Here is a 24,678-nt window from a genome sequence, read left to right on the forward strand (position 1 = left end):
TGCGACTGGGGCAATGCTCTGGAACCTTCTCTGGGAGCCCTGTGGAGCGGCTGTGTGGGCCCTGCAGATAGGAAACTGCCCCGTACCAAGGCCCCTGACCAGCCCGGCCAGCATCTGGTGGTGGAGCTGCTCTGAGCCCATGGGGGGCGCGGGAGGCTGAGGCCACCGAGCAGCATGATCTCAGCCCCCAAACATTTCCCGCGGCTGCAGAACAAACAGGGCAGTATCTGCACCAACAGCACAGCTTCTGTGCGGGCCTCCCGCCTGGGCCAGGGTCAGAGGGCACCGCCTCCCAGACTATTCTTAGTGCTGGCCCCCACCCCCTCTGGGGCACCCCGCCCGCCCCTCCCACTGGGCCCCAGGCCTCAGTCTCTCCCCCTCCTTCGTGGGGAGAGGTCTGCACCCCCAGGGCTGCCATTGCCGGCCTGGAGAGGCATAGGGAAGGGGGGAAGGTGTGGGGGGTGGGGGGTGACAGCAGGATGGAACAGCTGCGTGGGAGCCCGTGCTCTGTGGCAGACGAGGCGCTGGTCTGTATGCTGAGAATGAAGGAAGCAGGAAGCTGCCCCTGTAGAGGCAGCCGGTGCCCCCATCCTCCCGGGAGATGCCGCAGATGCGTGAGGCATGGGGACAAGGAGGGAGGTCGGAAAGCCTTCTCTATGTCTCTTAGGCTTTCCTGAAGATGGTCCTGTCACTCCCAAATGTCCCTGTCGGCTCTGACGGAGACTCAGGCACCAGACCAGAGACTCGTGTCTTTATTTAGAGACCAAAATACCTCCTGATGTAGTTTATGGAGTGGACCAAAGTGGTTTAGTCTGAGGAGGAGTACCATCCAGGGTGCCTCCCGTGTGCACATGAGGGGGAGCAGGAGAAGGTCTGGGGTCTGTCCTGAGCAGAGGCCGGGCCGGGCTGCTCAGTGGGCGGGCTCTCGCCTCACTCAGGTTGAAGCTGTCTAACGAGGAGATCCGGCAGGCCATCTTGAAGATGGACGAGCAGGAGGACTTGGCCAAGGACATGCTGGAGCAGGTGAGGCCCCTCGAGGGGTGGGCAGCTGAAACCAGGAGGCAGCACACCCCTGCCCGACAGCCCCCAGAGAGGCCGAGAGGTCAAGGAGAAGTCAGGATGGAGGCTGGAGGCGTGCGGGGAGGTTGACAGACACCCGCCTAGGCCAGCCGTTCTGAGGGGAGGCTGGGGAGGCCGCACCATTTCCAGGGGAGCGAGGCCCACGATCCCCACGGGTCTCAAGGCGAAATCAGAGTGACCTACAGTCATCTGTTCCCCAAGTCATTTTTACCTCGTCTGTATGTGCTTTAAGAGAAACCTAGAAAACACCAAACATCATCAACTGGACTTCATTAAAACTGTGAACTCTGTTCTTCAAAAGGCACTATAATTAGAGCAAAGAGATGAGCCAAGCCTGAGAAGGTACTTGCCTTACGTACATCCAGCGAAGACCTCATATTCAGAATAAAAGCTCTAGGCCGGCATGTGGGTGTCCCAGGGTTACTTAGAATGCAGTGAACCTCAGCCATGATACTGAGCGGAAGAAGGCAGACACCAGGCAGAACACATTCCTCGAGTCTGTTTATAAGAACTTCAGTTAATAGGCAAATCAACTCTAAGGTGGTAACGTTCAGTAGAGAGGCTGTATTGGGGGAAGGGGTGGGTTGGCTGGTCAGAGTGACATAAGGGAACTTTCTCGCAGGATGGAGCTCGGTGTCTTGTCTGGGTGGTGGTGGGTAGTTTGGTAACAAGTCAGTGAGCTGCACGTTTAAAACGGATGCATTTTATATAAATAAAACCTTAATCAAGTTTTAAAAAGAAGAGGCCCTGGCTGGTTGGCTCAGTGGTAGAGCATTGGCCCGGCGTGTGGAAGTCTCAGATTCGATTCCTGGTCAGGGCACACAGGAAAAGTGCCCATCTGCTTCTCCACCCTTCCTCCTCTCTCTTCCCCTCCCGCAGCCAAGGCTCCATTGGAGCAAAGTTGGCCTGGGTGCTGAGGATGGCTCCATGGCCTCCGCCTCAGGTGCTAGAATGGCTCCAGTTGCAATGGAGCAACGCCCCAGATGGGCAGAGCATCATCCCTTGGTGGGCATGCTGGGTGGATCTCAGTCAGGCACATGAGAGTCTGTCTCTTTGGTTCCCCGCTTCTCACTTCAGAAAACTACAAAAAAAAAAAAAAAAAAAGAAAAGAAAAGAAATGAAAGCCACTGAGTTGTATACTTAAGAATAGTGTACTTTACTGTGTGTAAGTTATTTCTGAATTTTAAAAAGAAAAAGAAAAGAAAAAGAAGTGTAAAGCTGGGTGCCCCGTCGTCCCTTTCGGCAGCTGAAACACACACCATCCACTTGAGGGTGCCTCTGGCTTTTAAGGGGACGCCTGCCCTCGCGAGCCGGGTCAGTGCAGGGGCTTCTGTGGCCTGTACCACCCCCCCCCCCCGCCGGCTTCCCATCTGTCCCTGCCTGACCTTCACCTGCTCTTTACAGCTCCTCAAGTTCATCCCGGAGAAGAGCGACATCGACCTCCTGGAGGAGCACAAGCACGAGATCGAGCGGATGGCCCGCGCGGACCGCTTCCTCTACGAAATGAGCAGGTCCGGTTCTGGTTCCGGACGGGGCTGTGGCGGGCGGGGCCGGCCGAGGCGGGGGCGGCCGAGGCGGGGGCTGAGCCTGGAGGGGGGCTGCGGCTGGAGGGGGCTGCGGCTGGAGGGGGGCTGCGGCTGGAGGGGGGGCTGCGGCTGGAGGGGGCTGCCTCATCACAGCTCGCCCTGCCCCCAGGATCGACCACTACCAGCAGCGACTGCAGGCCCTGTTCTTTAAGAAGAAGTTCCAGGAGCGGCTGGCAGAGGCCAAGCCCAAAGTGGAAGGTACTGCTGGGGGAGTGGAGGAAGCCCGGGGAAGAGCCGTGTCCGGTGTGGGGGGCCAGGAAGGGAGTCCGTGGACAGGGGCAGAGAAAAGTGCCCCCCCAGAACAAAATCAAGGACAAAATCTAGAACTATGGTTATTATAAGATATACGCACTTGTATATTAGCACACGTGTCAGCCATGGGCACGGTCCCTACACCTCAGCCTGCAGACTCCAAGGGGGAGGATCTGTCGACATCTGCCCTAGCGTGGAACAGATATGCTGAAAGATGATGACGGTAATTCCCCCTTATCGGCGGCTTTGCTTTCCATGGTTTCAGTTAACTGTGGTCAACCATGGTCCAAAAAGATTAAACAGAAAGTTGCAAAATAGACAATTCATAAGTTTTAAATTGTGCGCCGTGGTGAGTTAGCGTGTCCAGGACGCTGAGGAGGACAGGCTGGGGGCAGAGCGTGGACCCCCTCTGCTGGACACTGGGGCCGGCTAGCGCTCCCCGGGGATGCCCCGTCCAGAGAGGGGCTCGTTCTGGAGGTCTGCAAACTGCCTCAGGGAGGTTTCCGGGGGGTAGGGGGAGCATGACAGAGCTAGGAGAGGACACTTTCTATGATCTGGATACACACATGTGCACACACACACACACACATGCACGTCACAGGGGAGCTGCAGGCTGGCTGTGATTCTAGGGCAGGAGGATCTGTGGTGTGAGGGACAGGGAGAGGGACCAGTGGTGACTGCAGGTCTGAGGCCTGGCGGCTCCTCCTGCCCTGATGGAGGGAGAACCCTCCCCTTCACACAGCTTTCTTTGTTCTGCTGCTGACGCCCTAGTGGCACGAGGCACAGGCAAGGGGTTCAGCCTGTGACATGTGTGCCCAACTACTTGTGTGTCTTGGGTCACTGGAGCAGATGGGAGCAGTCGCCACTAGGAGCTGTGGAAGCAGAGTAGCTTAGCCACGGGGTAGGTTTTATCTCCAATGACTTTCTGTTCCCGGGAGGCCACCCCTAAGCTGTCCCGAAGAGTTAGTCACTGCCCGCTCAGAGCAGGGTCTGTCTTCAGGATGAAGCTAAGCAGAGCAAGATGTGTTTTGGATGGCAAAAGCTACTGGGGACATCATCGCTGCCCTGCTATATGGTGGCTGCTGTCTAGAAGGGTCTGCAGGTCTCTTCCCGCTGAGAGTTGGGAAGAGGCAGCTGGAGTTGTATCTTACAGAATCGGGCCAGTGGGCTTGCCTGGGGGTGGAGGCAGGAGGATTGTGCAGGAGTTGGGTGGGATTCATACTGAGCGAACATGTGTGGCCTGTCCCAGATGGTGAATGAGCTATTGACACCCTCTCACACACCCCTGTCCCCGAGAAGGTACTCTGGGTCAGTTCACCAAATTTGACAAATTTATCCATTCTTTTATGAATACAATGATGGACTTCTCTTGACTATATTCTTATGAAGATGTTCATTGCTTGACTATGCCACACTTACCGATTCTCATTAGGAATACCTTCACTGAATACAGTCAAGATGAATACGGTTTCAAATGTAAACACTCTTATGAATACATTCATGAATATATTCATCTTACGAACGTATGTGAGACGTCTGCACTGTACATGGGAGTTTCCCCGCTCACTCTGGTTTCCTTTGAACTCTTGTCATCTTGTCTTGCCAACATTTTAGCATTTTCAGGAGGATTCCTTTGCAGATTTTTCAAATAGCATATCGACCAAAAAATAATTAAATAAAAGAAAAGAAACTATCCCAACCAGTAAAAATGGCTGGAAATGCTTATAAGTAGTTTTATTTTAAAGTATACTTTTTATTGAAATGGGCATGTGGAAAAGTACACAGATCCTGAGTCCCAGCGGACACATCACGGCGAGGTGGACTCACCTCGTGATCGACACTGAGTCAAGAAATGCACTGTTCTAGCCTTCTTCTTCATGTCCCGCCCCCCAAATATGACCCCAACCATTACTTCCCCCCCCCCCCAAAGGTTTTGTCTGTCTTGAACTTTATATCAATGGGATAGAGTATGAGTAATTTTATGCTTTTTTTTGTTTGTTTGTGATTTTTGTTCAGCATATGGTTGGGTATGTTATCCCTCTTGTTACATGTAGCAATGGTCATTTATTCCACGTAGGAATATACCGTAATTTATTTAACCAGTCTATTTGTAATTTAAGGGAAAAAAATAACTAGAAAGCACTCAAATACCCATCAAGTATAACGCTACTGTTGGGTCATAGAATGTGCACAGGTTCAACTGGAGAAGCTACTGACAAGCCTTCCTTACTACTCACTTGTACAGTTTCTTTTTCTGTTTTTAAATCAACAATTACTTATTTTTAATTGTCTTGAAGATTTCTGCAAACATTTAGTCAGATGGTTCTCATGCTATGAAGATAGCAGCATCCTCAGGGATGTTCAGCTTGGCCTAAGTCAAAGATCATAGAATGGTTTCTTATTCTAATCACCACCTGTAATAATCAACAAGGCACATTCCATCACCAGTAGCCGAAATTTCAGTGTAGGGTTTGTATCCCAATGCCACACAAAGGCCATAAATGCATAACCGTTGGAGAAGGGCCAGAGCGTTCACATTGGAATTAAACACTGACGTTTTGGTTACTGTTCGCTTAATTTGTATTTCTAGCACATCTGTTATTTGAGATGTGAAGAGAAGATGGCTAAAATGCTTAAAGGTTGGAAAAATTTTAAAAATTATGTTCAACAGGATGTCCAGTAATCAAAGACACCATCAACTATAAAGCACATCATTATCTTATGGAACAAAAGTAATATGGAGGCCCTGGCTGTTGGCTCAGTGGATAGACTGTCGGCCCGGCGTATGGACGACATCCCAGATTTGATTCCCAGTCATGGCATACAAGAGAAGCAACCATCTGCTTCTCTGCCCTTCCCTCACCCACTCCCTCTCTTTCCCCTCCCTCAGCCAGAGGCTCGATTGGTTTAAGCATTGGCCCTAGGCACTGAGGATAGCTCCGTTAATTTGAGCATTGGTCCCAGTTAGGGGTTGCCAGGTGAATCCCGGTCAGGGTACATGTGGGAGTCTGCCTCCCCTCCTGTCACTTAAAAAAAAATTAATAGGGAATATTATAGTTGGTGACATTATAATTAATTTGACAGGAATATTTTTCTTTCCAAAAATGTCATTAAAATTCAGCATTTTCAAAAGAGGCAGAAACTGTCCCATAATACATAAAATGCTGGAATTTATTTATTTTTTTAACTGTAATACATTTTATAAGAGTGTTTGTTCTGGAATTCCTATCCATCTCACACTTCATATAATTTCTTTTTATTGATTTAAATGTATAGTGTTTACCTAGATTCAAGTGTCCCACCGAATACATCCCCCCACCCCAGTGTTCTCCTCAACATCCTCCTCCCCCCCCACTGCGCCCCCCCCTTCCCTCCAGGGTCTGCTTTTCTGCTCTCTATAAAGCTGTCTTATGTATATATAATTTCACCAGTCTCTTTTTCTTCTGGAATTTAAACTTTAACCACTAACTTTAGAAATATGAAAGCATTCTTATGTCTATCCATAGAAAGAATATATTAATAATCTTTAAATACGCACAAGGGAAGATATTCTCGCATATATTCTTAGGGAGGGGTGGCACGTACTGAGAACGGCCATTTGGCAAACTGGCATTTGGAGAGTTTCTCTCTCCCCCTGGAGGGGGGCAGGTGTGGAGGATTGGTCTGCGGAGGCGTGAGCGTAGTTCCTGCCCCTCTGAGAGCTGTGGACACTTGCAGCCCCTTCTCTGGACTTTGCGGTACAAAGGGGCCAGCTGCCCTGGCCCGGTCTGGGTAGGGGTCTGACCTGTCCCCCCTGTCCCAGCCATCCTGCTGGCCTCCCGGGAGCTGATCCGCAGCAGGCGTCTAAAGCAGATGCTAGAGGTCATCCTGGCCGTCGGGAACTTCATGAACAAAGGGCAGCGCGGGGGCGCCTACGGGTTCCGGGTGGCGAGCCTCAACAAGATCGCCGACACCAAGTCCAGCATTGACAGGTGGGACCCCGCTGGCTTCCCTAGCCGCCACCACACCCCACCTGCCTCCTCTCCTCTCCCCCTCTGCCCCTCCCTCCATCTCTAACCCAGCCCGTGGCCTCTTTCCTGTAACTCCTCTCCCGAGTTTCCTGCTGACCCTTCATTCCCTCACCTGCCTTTCCTCTGCAGGAACATCTCTCTGCTCCATTACCTGATCATGATCCTGGAGAAGCACTTCCCCGACATCCTGAACATGGCCTCGGAGCTGCAGCATCTTCCGGAAGCCGCCAAAGTCAAGTGAGGGGTGTCCCCGAGGTGTCCCTGTCGCTGTGTTCATGCACACTCGTCTAAATGTCCTTCTTCGGGGCTACTCTGGGCTGACTAGGACTGGGCAGGGTCTCAGGGTCTGCCAAACGCAGACAGACGATTGGCTCTTCAATCCTTATCTCAGAGAGGCTCCCAGGAAGCAAAGGGGGTGATGGAAGGATGAGCCAGGGATGGGAAGAATGCCCATAGCGGAAGTGTAATTCAGCCGGCTACCACTGGGGGCATCGGGAGCTTCAGGAGCCCTCCAGAAGAGTGTGGGAGACAGTGTAGGACACTCCCTCTTCATATTTTTCCCAAGGGGTGAGGGAACACCAGGGGTCCCCAAACTACAGCCCCCTGAGGCCATTTATCCAGCCCCCGCTGCACTTCCGGAAGGGGCACCTCTTTCATTGGTGGTCAGTGAGAGGAGCATAGTTCCCAATGAAATACTGGTCAGTTTGTTGATTTAAATTTACTTGTTCTTTATTTTAAATATTGTATTTGTTCTTGTTTTGGTTTTTTATTTTAAAATAAGATATGTGCAGTGTGCATAGGGATTTGTTCATAGTTTTTTTATATAGTCCGGCCCTCCAACGGTCTGAGGGACAGTGAACTGGCCCCCTGTGTAAAAAGTTTGGGGACCCCTGCCATACACCATCCCTAATGCAGAGGGTTCAGGGGGTGGGGCATTACTCTCTGACCCCTAGTAGAAGTGCTCACAGTTGGAAGTCAGGACTTGGCACTACAATGGAGGGTAGGAGGAGATATGGGTGGGGCGCCAATGGTATCTGCTACAGGCAAGAAGTCAGAGTGAGCCCCAACACACAGAGACCGATAGAAACATCTCCAATAGAATTAGCAGAAACGCAGTGTTAAATGGCTAATATGCATCGAAAGCTTTCTGCGTGCAAGTATAATACCTGTAAGGTAAGAGTTCACAGATATTACCTGGTGCTAAAAAACAAATAAATCCAAGCCAGAGCCGTGTGTTAGAAACCCTCTAACAGCAGCCTGACACTTCTGAATTCAAAGGCTCCAGTGGAGCACATTTCTCCCCTGCTATGTTGTAGCAGCAGGGCCAGAGTGCCCAGGGGCGGTGATGCGCCACGTGCCGGTGGCCAAGGCGGGGCTGGGGCACAGGCCCCTGGGCTTTGCCTTGCCCCCCCCCCCCCCGCCCGGACCACCCTCATCTCCCTTCCCTCTGGGGCGCAGGCCCCTGGGCTTTGCCCTGCCCACCCCCCTGCCCGGACCACCCTCATCTCCCTTCCCTCCCTCTGCGTCTCTCCACAGCCTGGCTGAGCTGGAGAAGGAGGTGGGCAACCTCAGGAAGGGCCTCAGAGCAGTGGAGGTGGTGAGTACAGCTCCGCCTGCCTGGGGTTGAGGGGAGGCTGCTGGGGCAGACGGCGGGCCTCCAGACAGCAGGCCTGGCTGGTGCACTTCTGGCCCAAAACCTCTGCCTGGGGTGATAGAGCGATGGGCACAGCGGCTAGCACAGAGTCAGCCCTCAGGGGAGGATGACTGGATTATCCAGGGATTAAATTAGTCTGTTGGTCCTGGTCAGTGGCTCAGTGGATGGAGCCTTGGCCGGGTGTATGGATGTCCCAGGTTTGATTCCCAGTCAGGGCACACATGAGAAGCTACCATCTGTTTCTCTCCCCCTCCTTTTCCCCCTCCTCTGTCGCAATCAGTGACTTGATTAATCTGAGCGTGGCCCCTGGTGCTGAGGATAGCTTGGTTGATTCAAGCATCAGCCCCAGACGGGGGTTGCCAGGTGGATCCTGGCCAGGGCACATGCAGGAGTCTGTCTCACTATCTCCCCTCCTCTCACTTAAAAAAAAAATTCCGTTTTTAGTCTCACAATAAGGAACATTGAGACTAGCCAGGTCACTGTCCAATACGTCTCTCGGACAGTGGAGTGGAAGAAGCCCTAAAACAGATACATGCTTAACTTTGATCCCAGTAGACGGGAAAGAGGACCCACATCCCTAGGGAGCCGGATAGGGGCAGGTAGGGTAGTGTGACGCTGGGGGCCACTGTCCCCAGGAGTTCCTGCCTTACATCTCTTTATCTCCTTCCCGGCCAGTAGAAGAGCCAGGGGCTGCAGCTCTTCTGGAGCCCAGGTCTCTGGTCACCTCGATTCCTGCTCCCTGGTTTCTGAGACGATACCGTCTCTGGCCCTGGGCTAGGCTGGCTCCGCATGGGATGTCTGCAATCCTTTGCCCTAGGAACTAAAGACCTTTCCCTGTCTTCACTGATTGCCTGGGGGAGGGGTTGTTAGGTGAGGAGAGAATGAGCTTAGAGAACGAAGTTTCCTGTGAAAAGAGCCTTTCATTGCCACTGTGATGGGGGAGGAGGCCAGGGTGGCTGCCAGTGTATAAGGTGCTGCCCAGAGCGCGGTCCCTGGGCGGCAGCAGCAGTGAGGGGGTTTAGAAATGGGTCTCACACGGGAATGTGCACACGGACCGCCTGAGGGTGTCGTTAACACGCAGGCTCTGATTCCAGAGGTCTGGGGCAGGGCCTGAGAGTCTGCATTTCTTCAAATTTCCCAAATTTAAAGGCCACGTGCTGGGTAGCAAGGATCTAGAGAGAGAGATGTCAGGGTAGGCGAGGGAAGGATAGAAGCAGGGTGGACTGGTCGGTAACTCAGTCCTTGCTGCCCTTTACATCGTGACAGCTGGAGGGTTCCCTCTTCCAGAGGATGCTCCATGTCCTGTGATTGACAGGCGGGGGGGAGGGGGTGGCAACCCCGAAGCCCGACTTTTGTCCCAGCACTGGTCTAACCAGCCCTTCATTCTCTGTCCCCAGGAGCTGGAATATCAGCAACGCCAGGTGCGGGAACCGAGTGACAAGTTTGTCCCAGTTATGAGTGACTTCATCACGGTTTCCAGCTTTAGCTTCTCCGAGCTGGAGGACCAGCTTACAGAGGCCAGGGACAAGGTGAGGGCGCCCCAAGCCTCCTCTCACCCTTGGCCCCACCCCGCCCCACCCCTGTCCAGCTCCGCCTTCTGTAGACAGGGCTCCTCCCCCCATTCCTACCAGAAGGCTGAGCAGGATGGAGCCTGATCACGGGGCTTGAGGAATGACCCTTTCCTCGCTCCCACAGAAGAGCAACAGCATCCTGATGCAGAGATCCTAGTCCATTCAGGAGGTGTCAGGCACCCCATTAGTGGTCTACCTTTGTCTCGTTACCTCCTTTATGGGATCGCTCAAAGGTTGTTAGCCCTTTCGACAGATACTGCACTGAGATCCAGGGAGGTTAAGTAACTGGCCCAAGGTTGTCTGGCTGTGATGTGGCTGAGTTAGAATCCTAACTCGAGCTAGCTTTGGTATCAGTTGCTATCTTCCTGCTTGTCACATTAACCTTACCTGGACCTCAGCTGTGGGAGGCTTATTAAAGTGCATGTCCTGTCTGACTGGTGGTGGCACAGTAGATAGAGCATCAACCTGGGACGCTGAGGTCCCAGGTTTGAGACCCTAAGGTTGCTGGCTTGAGTGGGGGCTCATAGACATGACCCCTGGTCACTGGCTTGAGCCCAAAGGTCACTAGCTTAAAGTCCAAGGCTGCTGACTTGAAGCCCAAAGTTGCTGGTTTGAGCCCAAGATCAGTGGCTTGAGCAAGGGGTCACTGGCTCGGCTGGAGCACCCTCGTACCCTGGTCAAGGCACGTATGAGAAGCAATCAATGAACAACTAAAGTGATGGAACTATGAGTTGGTGCTTCTCATCTCTCTCCCTTCCTGTCTTGCATGCAAAAAAAATAAATAAATAAAAAGTGTGCACCCCCCTTCAGGAGGCCTGGAATGGAGCCCAAGGCTCAGCTTTGCTAATGAGCTCCCAGGACATGCCCAGGCTGGTCCATGGAGCACACCTGGAATAGTGAGGCCTTTCTTAGAGGACTTCGAGTGGGTTAGAGATGGTAGCTCTCTTCACAGAACAGTGCCTAGCACATAGAATTATAGCCAGCACTTTACATCTATTAACTCATTTAACCCCCTCAACAACACTGTGAAGTAGGGTCTATTATTATCCCCACTTTACAGATGAAAAAACTGAGGCACAGAAGGGTTAAATAACTAGCCCAATGACTAACTATGTGATTTCTGAGGTCCTGCTTTCTAACCGGGCAGTTCCTTCCCAAGGGCTGTAGTTCCTGACCTCACACCCACAGCCTCACAAATCCAGAGTGGCTCTGGGCACTCTCGTCAGCCAGTTTGGCTCCCCCACAACCCCAGGGTGTCTGCCTCCAACCCTTCCTTCAGCCTTGTCCCCACCCTGAGGATAAAGGGGGTCTCCCTTTCTCCAGCTGTGACTTCATGCTAACAGCCCCCAGCCTTGGACTGAGCTCCGCTCTGGCTGGCACCCTGCTAACCACAAGGCCCGGCCCACGGTGCTCAGGGCGACTCCCTAACACCCCTTCTCCCCCAACAGTTCTCCAAGGCCCTGATGCACTTTGGGGAGCAGGACAGCAAGATGCAGCCAGATGAGTTCTTTGGCATCTTTGACACCTTCCTGCAGGCCTTCTTGGAGGCCCGGCAGGACCTGGAGGCCATGCGGAGGAGGAAGGAGGAGGAGGAGAGGCGGGCGCGCATGGAAGCCATGGTGAGCGGCCGGGCAGGGCCCAAGGGGCAGGCAGGCCCGAGTAGGGTGCTACAGAGCAGGGGACAGTGGCGGGGTGTCTGCTGAGGGGGCAGCGCCTCAGAAACACTGTAGGGGCTGATGCCAATCCCGGAGGGGAGAGCATGGTTTCCCTGGCCTGAGGGGGAGCACATGTGAGGTGGGCAGGCCAGGCTGCCCCGGGAGGAGGGCAGTGGGGCAGTTGGTGAACATGAACATCAGGGCGCAACTCAGGAGGGATTGCCCCGGCTGGGGGGACACTGGTTTGTAAATTCTGTCTCATGCTGGCTGCTCCCTCCTCTCTCCACGTCTCTCCCCCCACCCCGCGTCCCCCTCTACCTCCCTGTGTCTCCCCCTCTCCCCGCGTCTCCCCCCCATGTCCCCCTCTACCGCCCCTGCGTCCCCTCTCTCCCCGCGTCTCCCCCCACCACCCCCCGCGTCCCCCTCCACCCTGCGTCTCCCCCCCACGCATCTCCCCCTCCCCCCGCATCTCCCCCCACTGCCCCCCGCGTCTCCCCCCTCCCCCCACGTCTCCCCCTCCACCCCACATCTCCCCCCTCTCCCCGCGTCTCCCCCCACCGCCCCTGCGTCCCCCTCCCCCCGCGTCTCCCCCCTCTCCCCGCACCTCCCCCCGCGTCCCCCTCCACCCCGCGTCTCCCCCCACTCCTCGCGTTTCCCCCCACTCTCCGCGTCCCCCTCTCCCTGCGTCTCCCCCCTCTCCCCGCAGCTGAAGGAGCAGAGGGAGCGGGAGCGGTGGCAGCGGCAGCGGAAGGTCCACACGGGCGGCTCGCTGGAGGAGGGCGGCGAGTTCGACGACCTGGTGTCCGCCCTGCGCTCGGGGGAGGTTTTTGACAAGGACTTGTGCAAGCTGAAGCGAAGCAGCCGCAAGCGGTCGGGGAACCAGGCCCTGGAGGTCACCCGGGAGCGGGCCATCAACAGGCTAAATCACTGACCTGGGGCCTGGCCACAGCAGGAGGCCAGGGGACAGGGACGGACTGAGGGAACGAGGGGAGGAGTCGGTGCTCGGGGCGGGGCGAGAGCCCTGGGCTGGGTCCGGGGTGGGGCTGTGTGCGGTGGGACCAGGCGTCCACCACATTGACCTGAAGGGGCTCCTCCGGCCTCCTCTTTTCCCCGCTCTTTCTGCTGGCGGCCCGGGATCGCCCCCGAGGCTGGCGCGGGCATCCCGGGCAGGCCCACCCCAGTGCGGGCACCCACATGTTGGCACAGACTGCTCCAGGTCTAGACCGGACAGGCCCACGGACCTTCCCCAGGTTTCCCGTGCAGCAGGGAGTGTCTGGGTGGGGGGTGGGCACCCCCAGAGCCAGAGTGAGAGGGTCCAGGCTCCCATCCCCAGAGGGACAGCTGAACGGAACATTGAACCGGGAGCCACACTTCCTGTCGATGGAAAAGGACGAGGCACTATATATTCCAGCAAGATAAGTTCCAGGAGAAAAGATGCTGGGACGACACAGGGACTGGTCACCAGGGCGCGGAGTATCAGGGCCCGTGCCCTTCACCACAGCTCGTTTCGGCCTCTCTTGCATGCCCCAAGTCTCCCTTCCTTCCCTCCTGCCCATCGACTAACCCAGAATCCCGGAACACCCACCTTTGGGTTCCCACGGCTCAGGCTATCGGGTACTCGATAAATCTGGTAAGGGAAGGGTTCCCACAAAGACCCGGCTCATCACCACACCTCATGCCATGGGCGCAGGGACCCTGGGAAGCTCTCCCCACCCCTTCCCTGGACCATGGTCTTGAGGCAAGACCGACCTCACATACTGGCTAGGATTCCCAACCCCTCACCAGAGGGCAGCCTTTGAATGCCCTGCCCACCTCAGAGCTTTCTGGCCTATCACTTCCCATTCCTCAGACTCCCACTCTTTCTGACATCAGCCTCAGGGCAGAAGCTATAGTACACCCCCCCACACACACACACCCCGTGTCCAGTGTGCAGGAGACCACCTCAAACCATCAGTGTTTGTCTGGTCCATGCTGGCTCTGGGGTGTCAGTTCCTGAGAGGGTCCCAAGGGCCAGGGCTGCCTTCTGCATTGCATGCCGTCTCTGAGGGGGTCTCTGTGGCTTTCAGACCTGGGCCAGAGCAGCAGAGGAAGCTGGGGCGATGGGGGTGGGGGAAGGGCCGACTTCCCTGGGGGTGCACTGCCTGAAAGAGCCGAGGCAGGGAGGCTGGCGGGGGTCTGACCCCCATCATTGGTACCTGATTTGGTTCTTCAGCCTGACTGCCAAGGGGCCCATTCTGGTCCTCCTGTTCACACCCACCTTCCATTCTGTCCCTTTTAAGTGGGTGGGCTGCTGGCTGTATGGAAACAAAATGTTCCGTCTTCTAAAAGAAGGGAGGTGAGGTCAACTCCATCCAGGGTCGTCTTTTCCATACATTTTCTCCCGGTAGAGTTGACCTTTCGTCCTCCGTGTCCGCCTGCCTGCCTGCCTGCACCCCATCCAAGGGCTCCTCGCCCTCCTTTCCCTCCCTTTATGTTGCTCACCTTCCAGTCTACCCCTCCGGCTCAGGGCTCAGGGTTACTGCGGGCAGACAGGCTGGGCTGGGCCCACTCTTCAGCTGGCTGTGTTTCCTGCACATCAGAGTCCTGGGGGTAGGGCCAGAGTAGCTCACCAGGAAGAAGCGAGGTTGGTGAACCCAGCATGTGCATTGGTTTGAGGGGAAGGGATCTGAGCAAACGTGAGTGTGGCCAGGACGTGTGTGAAGAGGCCATCCTGGAGCCCAGGGGGAGGGCGAGGTGAGGGCCTCCAGGAAGAGCAGCTGCAGAGAGCTGGTACCCCCATCTGAACACCCAGGAGCCCCCGCCTCAAGTTGCTGGCGTTGGGGTGATGGGAAGGTTGTAGGTGGAGCCTCTGAACATCCTCTCCCAAGCTGGCTGGGGTCAACCTAACCCACAGGGGCAGGGACATGGGAGGGCTCCACTTTGGTCCGACAGCCATATCCAATCCTGGCATTCCCAGCCACTGTGGAAGACTGGATATGCACCACGCAAGACAAGGAATATGGAAGCTGTTCTAGACGCATACAAGCGGTTTGGCTTAACTGTTTACAGAGGACACATACATTGTTCCAGGGCTCTGGTTTCTCACCCCCAAAGATTTTTCCTTCTCTATTTATTATTTTCAAGATCTGGCCCGTGGCTCTGGCCCTAGACACCACTGTAGCCAGCCAGATCTCCAAGAGTGCCTTGGACCACAGACCATTGCTAGTGCACCACGGAGACAGCTGAGCTGGTCCCTGATACGTTACGTGTGCTTGCCCGTTTGTGCCTTGGTCTTTTCCCAGTGTTCTTCCCGCCATTGCTGCCACCCTTGGGTGAATTTCTCCCGTGGTCTAATTTTGTGTCCAATGTAAAATCCAGTTAACCTAATGCAACCCGCCCCCTTTGAGCAGCAGCCCCGGTTCCATCCCAGGATGGAAGTAGGTGTGTTTAGGGCAGCGGGAGAAAATTCTCCCGGTGGTTGGGGACGGGCCTAGTCCAAGCTCTCCCCCACCGCATCCTATTTTCAGCTGGGGCGCAGTGACCATCACCCCCCACCACAGGGTGACCTCAGTGCCGAGGCTGTTCTCACCAGCTAGCTCAAGCAGAAGAGGCTAATGTATGAAATCGCAGCGTCCTTTTTACCTGCACCTTTTTTTATAAGAATATATTATACTAAAAAATATTAAATCCATACCACCCTCCCAGCCTGCCTTGTACTTGTGCTTTCTTCCCGGGAGGGGGTGAAGCATGCTGGGGACCGGGCACAGCGCTGGCATGTTGGAGCAGCTCCTACCAGCTCTGAGAGCTCTGGTGTGACATTGTCGGGAATTCTGCAGGCCTGTTCACATGGAACCACAGGCTGAAATCGGCCCCCTGGGAACTTGGCCTTTTCTTTTTCCAAGAGCTGGTTGTCAAACACTCGCCAGCCCACCTGGGTGCAGGCGGAGGGTCACTGAGGGCAGCAGACCCAAGGAAGCCTATCCACGCTAACGGAACCCAGCAAACAAGCCCAGTGCGTGGGGCTGTGAGACCCAGAAACCTCTAATTGCACCCCGATCTCTAACAGCAAGAGGGAGCTCCAGGCACCCCCACGTGTTCCAGTGTAGATGGTGTGCTTCATGACCCCCCCCTAACTTCTCCCACAGGGAAGGTGGGGGTGTACGGAGCATCAGCCCCTCCAGCCTCCAGCCTGTTTCCTGCTCCGCTTCCCCGGGGAGTGGGCACGAGAGCCTAGCAGCCGTGTGCCCTGTGCAGACAGTTCTCATTCCTGCATCTCCGAAGTTGGCATCAAGGCTTTATTTTGTGCGCTGTGAGGGCGAAGGCAATCTTCAACTCTCGTCTTTCCCTGATATGTTCCCGAGGAAAGGGGTGGGGAACGGGTGGGCCAGCAGGCACAGGGCCAGTGGGGCATGAGTGGCTGGTCAGGAATCCTCGGGGCCGCAGCCCACGTGTGTCCTGTTAGAGGACAGGGCGGAGGTGAGGGAGCAGGCAGGATGGTGAAGTGGCTACACTGAAAACCTGCAAGTTGGAAGGGACCCAGACTCTGAGGATGCAGGGCGGGCGGCAGGACGGGGGCCCGGGCTGGGGCCCCAGACTCGGGCAGGCGAAGCTGAGAAGAGAACTGGACATTTGTAGTGTGCTTTCCCCTCGGGGAGCCTCTGCTTGGCGAGCCCTTATCCTCTCCCCAGGGAGGCAGCAGAAGAGAGCCCACCATGGGAAGTGGAAGCTACAGGTTTGACACTGAAACTGGTGGCCCCAAGACAGTCTGCAGACAAGACAGCTGGTTTTTCGGTTACCTAGCATTGCTCGCTGTGACCCCTCCCGTGACCCAGTGTGCTGGAAGGCTGAGGGGCCTGTGGTTTCCTGTCTAAAAGGAAGCCTCGCGAGTCATCACAGGTCATCCAGCAGTGAGGAGCGGGCTGACCTGGGGCCCTCCTGGGGACAGTAAACAGCGACAGGGTTGAAGGAACTTGACGTCTCCCTCGGCCCAAACTGCATCCCATCTCTTGAGCTGGCTGGGCCATGGAGAGAGAGGGTAGGAGGTCTAAGTCCGGTGGAAGTCCCCCCGCTGACCTCCGGTCTTGCTAATGAGCTTGATCTCTGCCAGCACGATGTCCCTGCTGACAGCCTTGCACATGTCGTACAGGGTCAGGGCAGCCACGGCGGCTGCGGTCAGGGCTTCCATCTCCACCCCGGTGGGGCCCCGAGCCCGGCAGGACGCCCGGATCAGCACGGCGTGGCGGGCACGGTCCAGCTCCAGCCGCACCTGGACATGGCTCAGGGCCACGTGGTGGCAGAGAGGGATCAGCTGACTGGTCAGCTTGGCCGCCTGGACTCCGGCCAGCTGGGCTACCCCCAGGGCATCTCCCTTCTTTAGCTGATTCTCTTGGACGAGTTTGAAGGCCACAGGCCCTAGGAGGACCATGGCGGAGGCCACGGCCACCCGCTCCGTGTCGGGCTTACTGCCCACATCTACCATAGCTGCCCGTCCTTCTGCGTCCAGGTGGGTTAGTTGGTCCGAGGTTGGCAGGGATCCTGAGCAGGTGGCTGGCACCCGGGACGTGGGGCTAAGGCACTTTGGGTTGGTGTCTGAGTCTGGGCGGGAACAGTAGTGTCTCCGCTGGGCGAGGGGAGGGGTCCGGAGCACCCGGTCTCCTTTCCACAAAGTCACCATCTGGTTGGAGAAACTCACTCCGTGTCTCAGACCCTGAACGCCGAGTGGGTCCCAGGAGGAAATGCTTGGAATGGCTGGTGGGGAATCTTGGAGCATCGTAACTAACGCTGGAAGGGAAGGAGGAGAGGAAAACTTAGTCCAGAGGGCCGTTCCTTTTCCCGCCTGTCCTCCCAACCCTTCCCCTGCCCCCTGCGAGCCCCTCTCCCACACTGGGGGAGGGGACTGAACACAAAGCAGAGGGAGAACAGAGGGCAGGAGGCACCCAGCGAGGGTCCCCGGGACACAGCACACAGGCCTTCTTAGCAGGGGCCACAGGGACAAACAGCCCTCAGGTTTTGCCCTGTAAGGGTGAGGGGTGTGGGTGGGGGGTGTCCTGGGCTCCCCTCCTCACAAAAACTTTGTTGCCCAAGTTCTCTTAAGAAACACCTAAGGTCTAAAGACTGAAGCCTGGATCAGATGAGCTCTCCAGTCTCTTCATTTTCCTAAAAGAAAACTAAGTGAGGTTTCAGCCTGAATTACCTACTGTGGCTCCTCTCAGCTTCAGTCTCTATGAAGAGTTCATATCAATCATGTTGTTTACAGACTGGAAATATGTAATCTACTTAAACAGTGTCCTTCGAGACTCTTCAAGGACATCAGACACGAACAGAAAAGGACAGGCTGATTCCAATGGCCGTGGGCTCCGGGAACCCCAGGGCCTGGGAACCCCGCAGGCTGCGGCCCCTCAGAGGGTGGTCCGCGGGCCAGCAGCAGCAGTGCCATCCGGGAGCTGCTAAGAGACGCAGACTCCCACCCGGCCCTCCCAAAGCCACGTCTGACGCGCAGGACCGCCAGGGACTCGGACGCGGGGGAGGGCCTGAGAGGCCCTGCTCTGGGCAACCCTGGGTTTTCAGAACCCAGACGGTTTAGTTACTCTAGATCCTGGAGAGTGACCACACAACTCATGAAGCAGAAGGTCCCCCAGCTTCCAGCTCTGCATCCTGCTCTGGACCCTACCTGGTCAATGTCAGACACAGCCTCCCTCCTAAGGCGCCATTGAGGCACCCGCGCTGCGTGCCATCCAGGTGTGTAGCCTGGCTCAACACGGGACCACGCCACCGATCGCGTTTCCTTCCCACGGAGCCCTCGGCTGCCCGTCCCTCCGGGCGGCGGGTGTGCAACGTGGTCCCTGGTTTCCCTGCCCCGTGCAGCCTCCTCCCCCCGGCTGTGGGCTCGCTCTGCGCCAGCCTCTGTGGAAAAGTACCCTCCCCCAGTTTTCTCACTGCCTGCTCTCGCCTAGCCGTACCATTCAGGGGCCCAGATCGGGCTGCGGTCAAGGGGCCAGGCCGCCTGCTCTAGTCTGGGCACGGCACCAGAGGGGCAGCAGCAGCCCTGAAGCTCCTTGCGGCCCAGCCAGCTCCCCAGGCGGGAGCCCACATACAGCTAGAATAAAGGTGCTCTTGTGTGAAGCATCCTATGCAATGAGACGTCCTAATCCCGTAGTTCCGGAGTCACGGGATGGGGAAGGAGACATCCTGGCTGTGCCCTCCCTCACAAGGGACCAGCATGCTCAGCCTGCTGTCCCGGCTCTGCCCACCAGGGGCGCTAACTGGCACACTGACCGGTGGGTGTTCCCGGTCCAGCTGTGCCCGCAGTGGCCCACACTGCAGAGGGGAGGGACACCCGTACCTATGCCCAGGCTGGAACATTCTAGAGTGCAGGCAAGGTCTCTATCCTAACCAGGAGCTCTGTACTCGGGGAACAACTTAGTGGTCATGGATCTGGAGGACCCAACCCCGATTTCGTGTTCAGTGAGAGGGAGCCGTGCACAGGGGAGAACAGAAGCAGTAAGTTTGAAGGAGGAACGAGAGAAACAAGACTGAGCACATCAGGATGAAATGCAGGGTCTAGGGGTGCCCTACGGCAGGGCCCTACCCCACAGGAACCCCAATGACAAGGGTGAGTGGTTACGTACTCCTGGGTCACCCACCGATGAGGATCATGGGCCGGTTCTTCATCTGGGAGATATTGAACATGCCTGGGGACAAGGGAAGGAGGGGAGGAGAGGAGAGCGGGGAAGGGGAGAGAAGAGGGGACAGGTCAGTGACACGACACGGACACAGTGGGGTGACGACCCCTGAATGTGCACTCGCTGACGAGCACTGACAGAGCCCCACTGCACCGCAGGGCCACCCATGAGCCCAGAAGTCTGTGGACACCACGGCGGGTCCCCCGACAGAAACCAACGTGTGGGAGCAGAGAGGCGAAGGCACGCCCCTCCCCCCACCCGACAAAATAGCCCAAGAGAACCTGAGGTCCTCTCTCCTGTACAGTTTCTGCTGTGCCAGCTTCCCAAAGAGGAGAACCATCGCCCCACCCCCAGTCTCGGGGTCCCACAGGCGTGAGTGGGAGCGAGGACCACGCTGAGACTCCCTAGCTCCCTGCCAGGCTCTTTGTCCCCTCACCCCAAACCACAGCCTCCGTCTTGCTGGGGGTGACCCCTCAGCACCCAGCCCGCCTCCCCATCCACCCCTACCTGCGTGCTGCTGCTTCTTCCTGCCCACCGCGGCCCCGATGATAGCCAGCAGCTCCTCCTCGGAGGCCCCCGCCCGCAGGTGATCCCGCAGGGAGACTTCTGAGTTCCCAAAGAGGCAGACCTGCAGGGGCGTCACGGGGTGAGGCCGTGCCTCCTTCACCCGGGCCTTGTCCCCACCCCAGAGCCCCGCCCGCAGGTGATCCCGCAGGGAGACCTCCGAGTTCCCAAAGAGGCAGACCTGCAGGGGCGTCACGGGGTGAGCCCGTGCCTCCTTCACCCGGGCCTTGTCCCCACCCCAGAGCCCCGCCCGCAGGTGGTCCCGCAGGGAGACCTCCGAGTTCCCAAAGAGGCAGACCTGCAGGGGCGTCACGGGGTGAGCCCGTGCCTCCTTCACCCGGGCCTTGTCCCCACCCCAGAGCCCCGCCCGCAGGTGGTCCCGCAGGGAGACCTCCGAGTTCCCAAAGAGGCAGACCTGCAGGGGGCGTCACGGGGTGAGACCGTGCCTCCTTCACCTGGGCCTTGTCCCCACCCCAGAGCCCCACGGGCTGAGCCCCAGCGCCCAGGCCTCTCATGGCGGGGTCCAGTGAGGGGCGGAAGGTGCTGAGCAGGAGTCAGAGGCCAGAGGGCGGGAAGCAAAGTCAGACACCCGAGGCCTGTCTCTGACTTACGATCATGTCGCGTTCAGCTTGTAGAGGGCACTTTAAAAACTTAAAGAGCTGCCAACAGAGACAGCACATCGAAATCCCGACCCGTGCCCTCTCCTGAGACATTCACGGGACGGCCTCTTTAAGGCCATGAGAGGACCCCGGTTATCTGGAACCGAGTTCTTGGCAGTCCCCCCAGGCATGGCGTGCACACGCCGTTCCCCTCAGTCCCTCCGGGTCCCTTGTCTTGTGGACACCACTGCCTGCCCGACTGCTGGGGAACAGCAGAGGCTGGCGGCGCTGGGGCCCGGGGATCCCTGGCTCCAAGAGAGTCCGGGTGCTCTGGGACTCGGGGGAAAGTGAGGCAGGTTCAGAAGGGAAGACACCTGCCACCCTCCCACAAAACCTGATAGAGCACCTACTGTGTGCCAGCTTCGTACAAGGCACTGTGGACTCAGAGACAGAAGGAGGTTTGAGGAGCCCCGAGGGCAGAGACCACCAGGGAAGATGGGGTGAAATCTAAGCAGAAGTGACACCGCTTCACGTGCTGGTTAGTCCCGTTCCCCTCCCCCACCAGCCCCATGGTCTCCTCTCTGTCCTTCTCTGCAACCAGAGCCCCCCCCCCCCCCCCCCGCCGCCCGGACTCCGCCTTTCAGGGTCCCCTCCAGCCGGGCCCATCTGGGTTTGGCTGATGGGAGATGAGGGAGAGAGGAAAGAGGCCATAACAACATCAGCCCGGAGGCCCCTCTGCCAGCCTCCAGCCTCACCACGCCCCAGTGGCACCACCTCCTCCCCTTTCTCTTCCCCCAGGGGTGGGCACAGCTGCTGCCCGCGGAGTCTCCGCACCCCTCACAGGCCCCCCAGCCAGCACCACCAACGGCTCCTCAGCCCGTTCCCTTCCCCTTCCATTTCCCGCAGGGCCCTGACGGGTTCGCCACCCGCAGTTCAGGGCAATTTTACCCCCAGCTCAGAAAAGTCTCTTTAGCTTTTTAACAACCGCTGAATGATTCCTTTTGGATGTTAAACTTGATGCCTCTGAACCCAACCCACTCTCACCCCCACCCTCCACCCCCACCTCCGTCCTAACCAGGTCCCAAAGTCAGCCCCCCACTCCGATGTCTTTCTCTCCTCCCTCCACCTGCACAACCAAATTCCCTTGTTCTTCTTCCCATCCTCCACTTACACGCTTACACATCTGGGGCATCACTAAATGGCCACCTAATCAGCCTCCCTATTTCCAAATTCAACCTGTGGGTTATTCTTCCTATAATGTGAAAGGGACCATGTCTCCCGTGCTCAGAATCGCTGCTCCGACACCCTCTGTCAACAGAACACTGACTGCCCCTTCCGCCTGGGGCCCAAGCCCCACACATTTCTCCCGTACCCCACTTTAATCCACCCTGCCACGCTATGGTGAACCCCAGAACCACCTGCTCCTGCCTCCCTCCCGCCCCAGCCAGCCTCAGGCTCCCTCCAGGCCGCCCCCCCCATGACCTGTGGGCCTCAGAGGGCGGGGGCGAGTCTATGCCCCCCTCTCAGTCCCCACAGGGCAGAATGCACCGCACGTGCTCATCAGACGTGAGGAATGGAGGCCCGTTCAGAGCTGACCCCTGGCCTGGGGTCAGTGCAGTGACACCACCCCCCCCCCTCCCGCAGCGTGGTAGCACCCAGTCCTGGAAAGCAGTTTCCAAGGGGCTGCAAGTTACTTCGGGACCCAAGGATCAGGGTGATGGTCCATTGCAGCCACAAGTTCACCTTCCCCGCTGCTCCCAGGACCTCCTCAAATCCGCCACTATTTCACCAGCCACCCGTGGGCCTGCTGCCCCCCTGCAATGGGGGCACAGTGGAAGGGCGGTCAGCGCAGAGTGGGGAAGGGACTGTCACCTTGAGGTTCCCGTCGGCTGTGATGCGCAGCCGGTTGCAGGCCCCACAGAAGTGCTCGGACATGGAGGTGATGAAGCTGACCTGGCCTCGGAAGCCGGGGATTTTGAAGGCCTGGGAGAGGGAGGAGGATGGGCAGGCAGGGGCAGCGGGAGGAGGCCGCTGAGCCAGCTCGCCGCCCCCCCACCCCATCAGAGCCCTCTCCCCACACAGTCCCCTCCCAGCAGCCCTGCGGAAGGGCACCAGGCCTCAGACAACAGGACTCCTGGGACGAATCCGTGGGTTCCGTCTGCCTGAGCACAAACCAGCCGAGGGTGGGTCCGGGACCTGTGGGCAGCACGGCCAGAGCAGGCCCGCCGGGAGAGCAGACTGACCGCTCACGGGAGTGTGTCCCACAAGTCACTTAACCCCGTCCCACACCAGGCCTGCTTCTTTAAGCAGGGAAAGGGGGGCTGCTGGCACCAGACTGCCTCCTGCTTAACTGGTCCTGTGCTGCCCCGCTGCGCCCCGCCCGCCCTGCGCGTGGCCCCGCCCCCAGGCTGTCCCAACCTTGGCTGTGCTGGATTCCTCCTCTGGCAGCTTCTCCAGCTCCGGCCACCGCTGTCGGACAGTGTCCAGCATCTCCTTGTAGCTGACCATCTTCTTGAAGTTCCACTTGTTGCCTGTATTGGGTGGGGGCTCCTAAGCCACGGCGCTGTGGGGCCCAGGGGCTTCGGGCCAGCCCCCTACACAGCCCAGGAATCAGCGCGTTGGGCTGGAGGCCAGGAGGTCCTGCTTAAAGCCCAGATGGGGAGCCCGCCAGTGCCCCATCTGGCCCTGGCCCAGAGCCTGCTCCGGGCCCTCCCACCACCCCTAGAGAACTCTCTCCACACACAGCAGGGCCTGGGGTCAGCAGCGCCCACAGGGTGAGCCGGCCCTTGCTGCTGCACTCCATCTTTCCCAGGGTCGCCTGTCTGCTGACAGGCCCACCCCCTCTGTCCGCCCCCACCCCAGTCACTGACCGTCAAAGGGCATGTACTCTATGAAGCGCACGTCCAGGGGGAGGCCCTCGGTCAAGGCCACAAAGTCCAGGAGCTCATCCTCATTCAGGCCTCGCATCACCACACAGTTCACCTGCCCAGGGACAGAGCGACCGTGCAGGCTGACCCTCAGGCTCACTTCGCAGGACGACCTTGGGGATCTGGAGCCTGCCTTGGCTCTCCACTGGGGGCCCCAATCCTCGCCCTTCACCCACAGTTCCATGGGGTCCCATCTCTCCCCTCCCTTGCAGGGTGAGGGGCAGGGCTGGAGGCCGTAGGTAAGGAAGTTCTGTTGGTGGGGGCTGAGCTGACATGTGGCCGGGAGCTGACAGGGAAGGCTAAGCCAGGGTGGAGGGGACAGGAAGTCAGAGGCCAGTAGCGGTGACACGTCCTCACCTTCACAGGGCTGTAGCCCAGCTCGATGGCCTTGTGGATGCCCTCCATGACCTTGTGGAAGCCTGCGGGCAGGAGAGAAACATCCAGGAACTTGCTCCCTCCCCCGGGGCCCCCTCCTCACCCACAGGGCAGGCAGCATGGAGCTGTAGGGGGTCTCAGAGACCATGAGTCTAGGGGCCAACAAGCGGTTTCTGTAAATGGCCAGATCCTAAGTATTCTAGGTCTTGCAGTCCAGGAGGCAAAATTGAGGATATTATGTAGGTGTATGTCATAAAGATTTCATTGACTAGGTTCAGAATATGATAATGATGCTTTTTTGTAATAAAGGTCCACATATAGAATGGAAAAAATGAATTATTTTTACAGGGATAATATTTTGATTCATTGGGATTCATAGTTAATGTTTCCTCTCATTAAACTGATTGCAGATGTTCCCTGCAAAATCCATCCTTGGTTCACAGGCTGCTAAAAAGCAGGCCAGGGCAGCAGGGTGTGACCCTGACCCAGGGGAGCCCTCTTAGTCCAGAGGGGGAAACCCAGGCCCGAGAGAAGCAGGGCCTGTGGCTGCCGGCACCTGGTCTCAGAACGAGGGTTCACCAGCCCCTCAACAGCCCGTTGTCTGTACAATCTCCACCTTCTCTCTGCGCGCGGGAGTCGTGCGAAGGCTGGTGAGTGCTGCCTGTGCGTGCGGGTCTCACCTGGGTCTGTGCTTAACCCCAGGCTGGCTGGCCCCCTCAGCTCCCGTCAGCTCACTCCTGTAGC

The 24,678-nt window shown here is 57.4% G+C and overlaps 2 protein-coding genes across 11 annotated transcripts in view; one reads left to right on the forward strand and one right to left on the reverse strand.

Moving 5' to 3' along the window:
- Window positions 1–15,500, forward strand: part of DAAM2 (dishevelled associated activator of morphogenesis 2) — a 111,867-nt gene extending 96,367 nt beyond the window's left edge. For 5 of the 6 annotated variants that reach the window (XM_066241019.1, XM_066241263.1, XM_066241199.1 and 2 more), the window contains exons 18-26: window positions 939–1,023; window positions 2,485–2,591; window positions 2,776–2,864; window positions 6,721–6,889; window positions 7,058–7,165; window positions 8,465–8,525; window positions 9,980–10,111; window positions 11,602–11,772; window positions 12,515–15,500. In XM_066241019.1, the coding sequence (XP_066097116.1) occupies window positions 939–1,023; window positions 2,485–2,591; window positions 2,776–2,864; window positions 6,721–6,889; window positions 7,058–7,165; window positions 8,465–8,525; window positions 9,980–10,111; window positions 11,602–11,772; window positions 12,515–12,739 (1,147 nt within the window). In that variant the 3' untranslated portion in view covers window positions 12,740–15,500. The remainder of the gene's footprint in view (window positions 1–938; window positions 1,024–2,484; window positions 2,592–2,775; window positions 2,865–6,720; window positions 6,890–7,057; window positions 7,166–8,464; window positions 8,526–9,979; window positions 10,112–11,601; window positions 11,773–12,514) is intronic. The other variant, XM_066241415.1, reaches the window with a different exon arrangement.
- Window positions 15,501–16,064: 564 nt separating this feature from the next.
- MOCS1 (molybdenum cofactor synthesis 1) overlaps window positions 16,065–24,678 on the reverse strand; it is a 40,579-nt gene continuing 31,965 nt past the window's right edge. For 3 of the 5 annotated variants that reach the window (XM_066241530.1, XM_066241672.1, XM_066241748.1), the window contains 7 exons: window positions 23,917–23,978; window positions 23,503–23,614; window positions 23,051–23,163; window positions 22,505–22,615; window positions 19,977–20,097; window positions 19,431–19,478; window positions 16,065–17,568 (listed from right to left, as the gene is read on the reverse strand). In XM_066241530.1, the coding sequence (XP_066097627.1) occupies window positions 16,832–17,568; window positions 19,431–19,478; window positions 19,977–20,097; window positions 22,505–22,615; window positions 23,051–23,163; window positions 23,503–23,614; window positions 23,917–23,978 (1,304 nt within the window). In that variant the 3' untranslated portion in view covers window positions 16,065–16,831. Of the gene's footprint in view, window positions 17,569–19,415; window positions 19,479–19,976; window positions 20,098–22,504; window positions 22,616–23,050; window positions 23,164–23,502; window positions 23,615–23,916; window positions 23,979–24,678 lie in introns of all 5 variants that reach the window. The other 2 variants (XM_066241842.1, XM_066241612.1) reach the window with 2 other exon arrangements.

Source organism: Saccopteryx bilineata, chromosome 1, assembly GCF_036850765.1.
Source record: "Saccopteryx bilineata isolate mSacBil1 chromosome 1, mSacBil1_pri_phased_curated, whole genome shotgun sequence".
NCBI classification, from domain to species: domain Eukaryota; kingdom Metazoa; phylum Chordata; class Mammalia; order Chiroptera; family Emballonuridae; genus Saccopteryx; species Saccopteryx bilineata.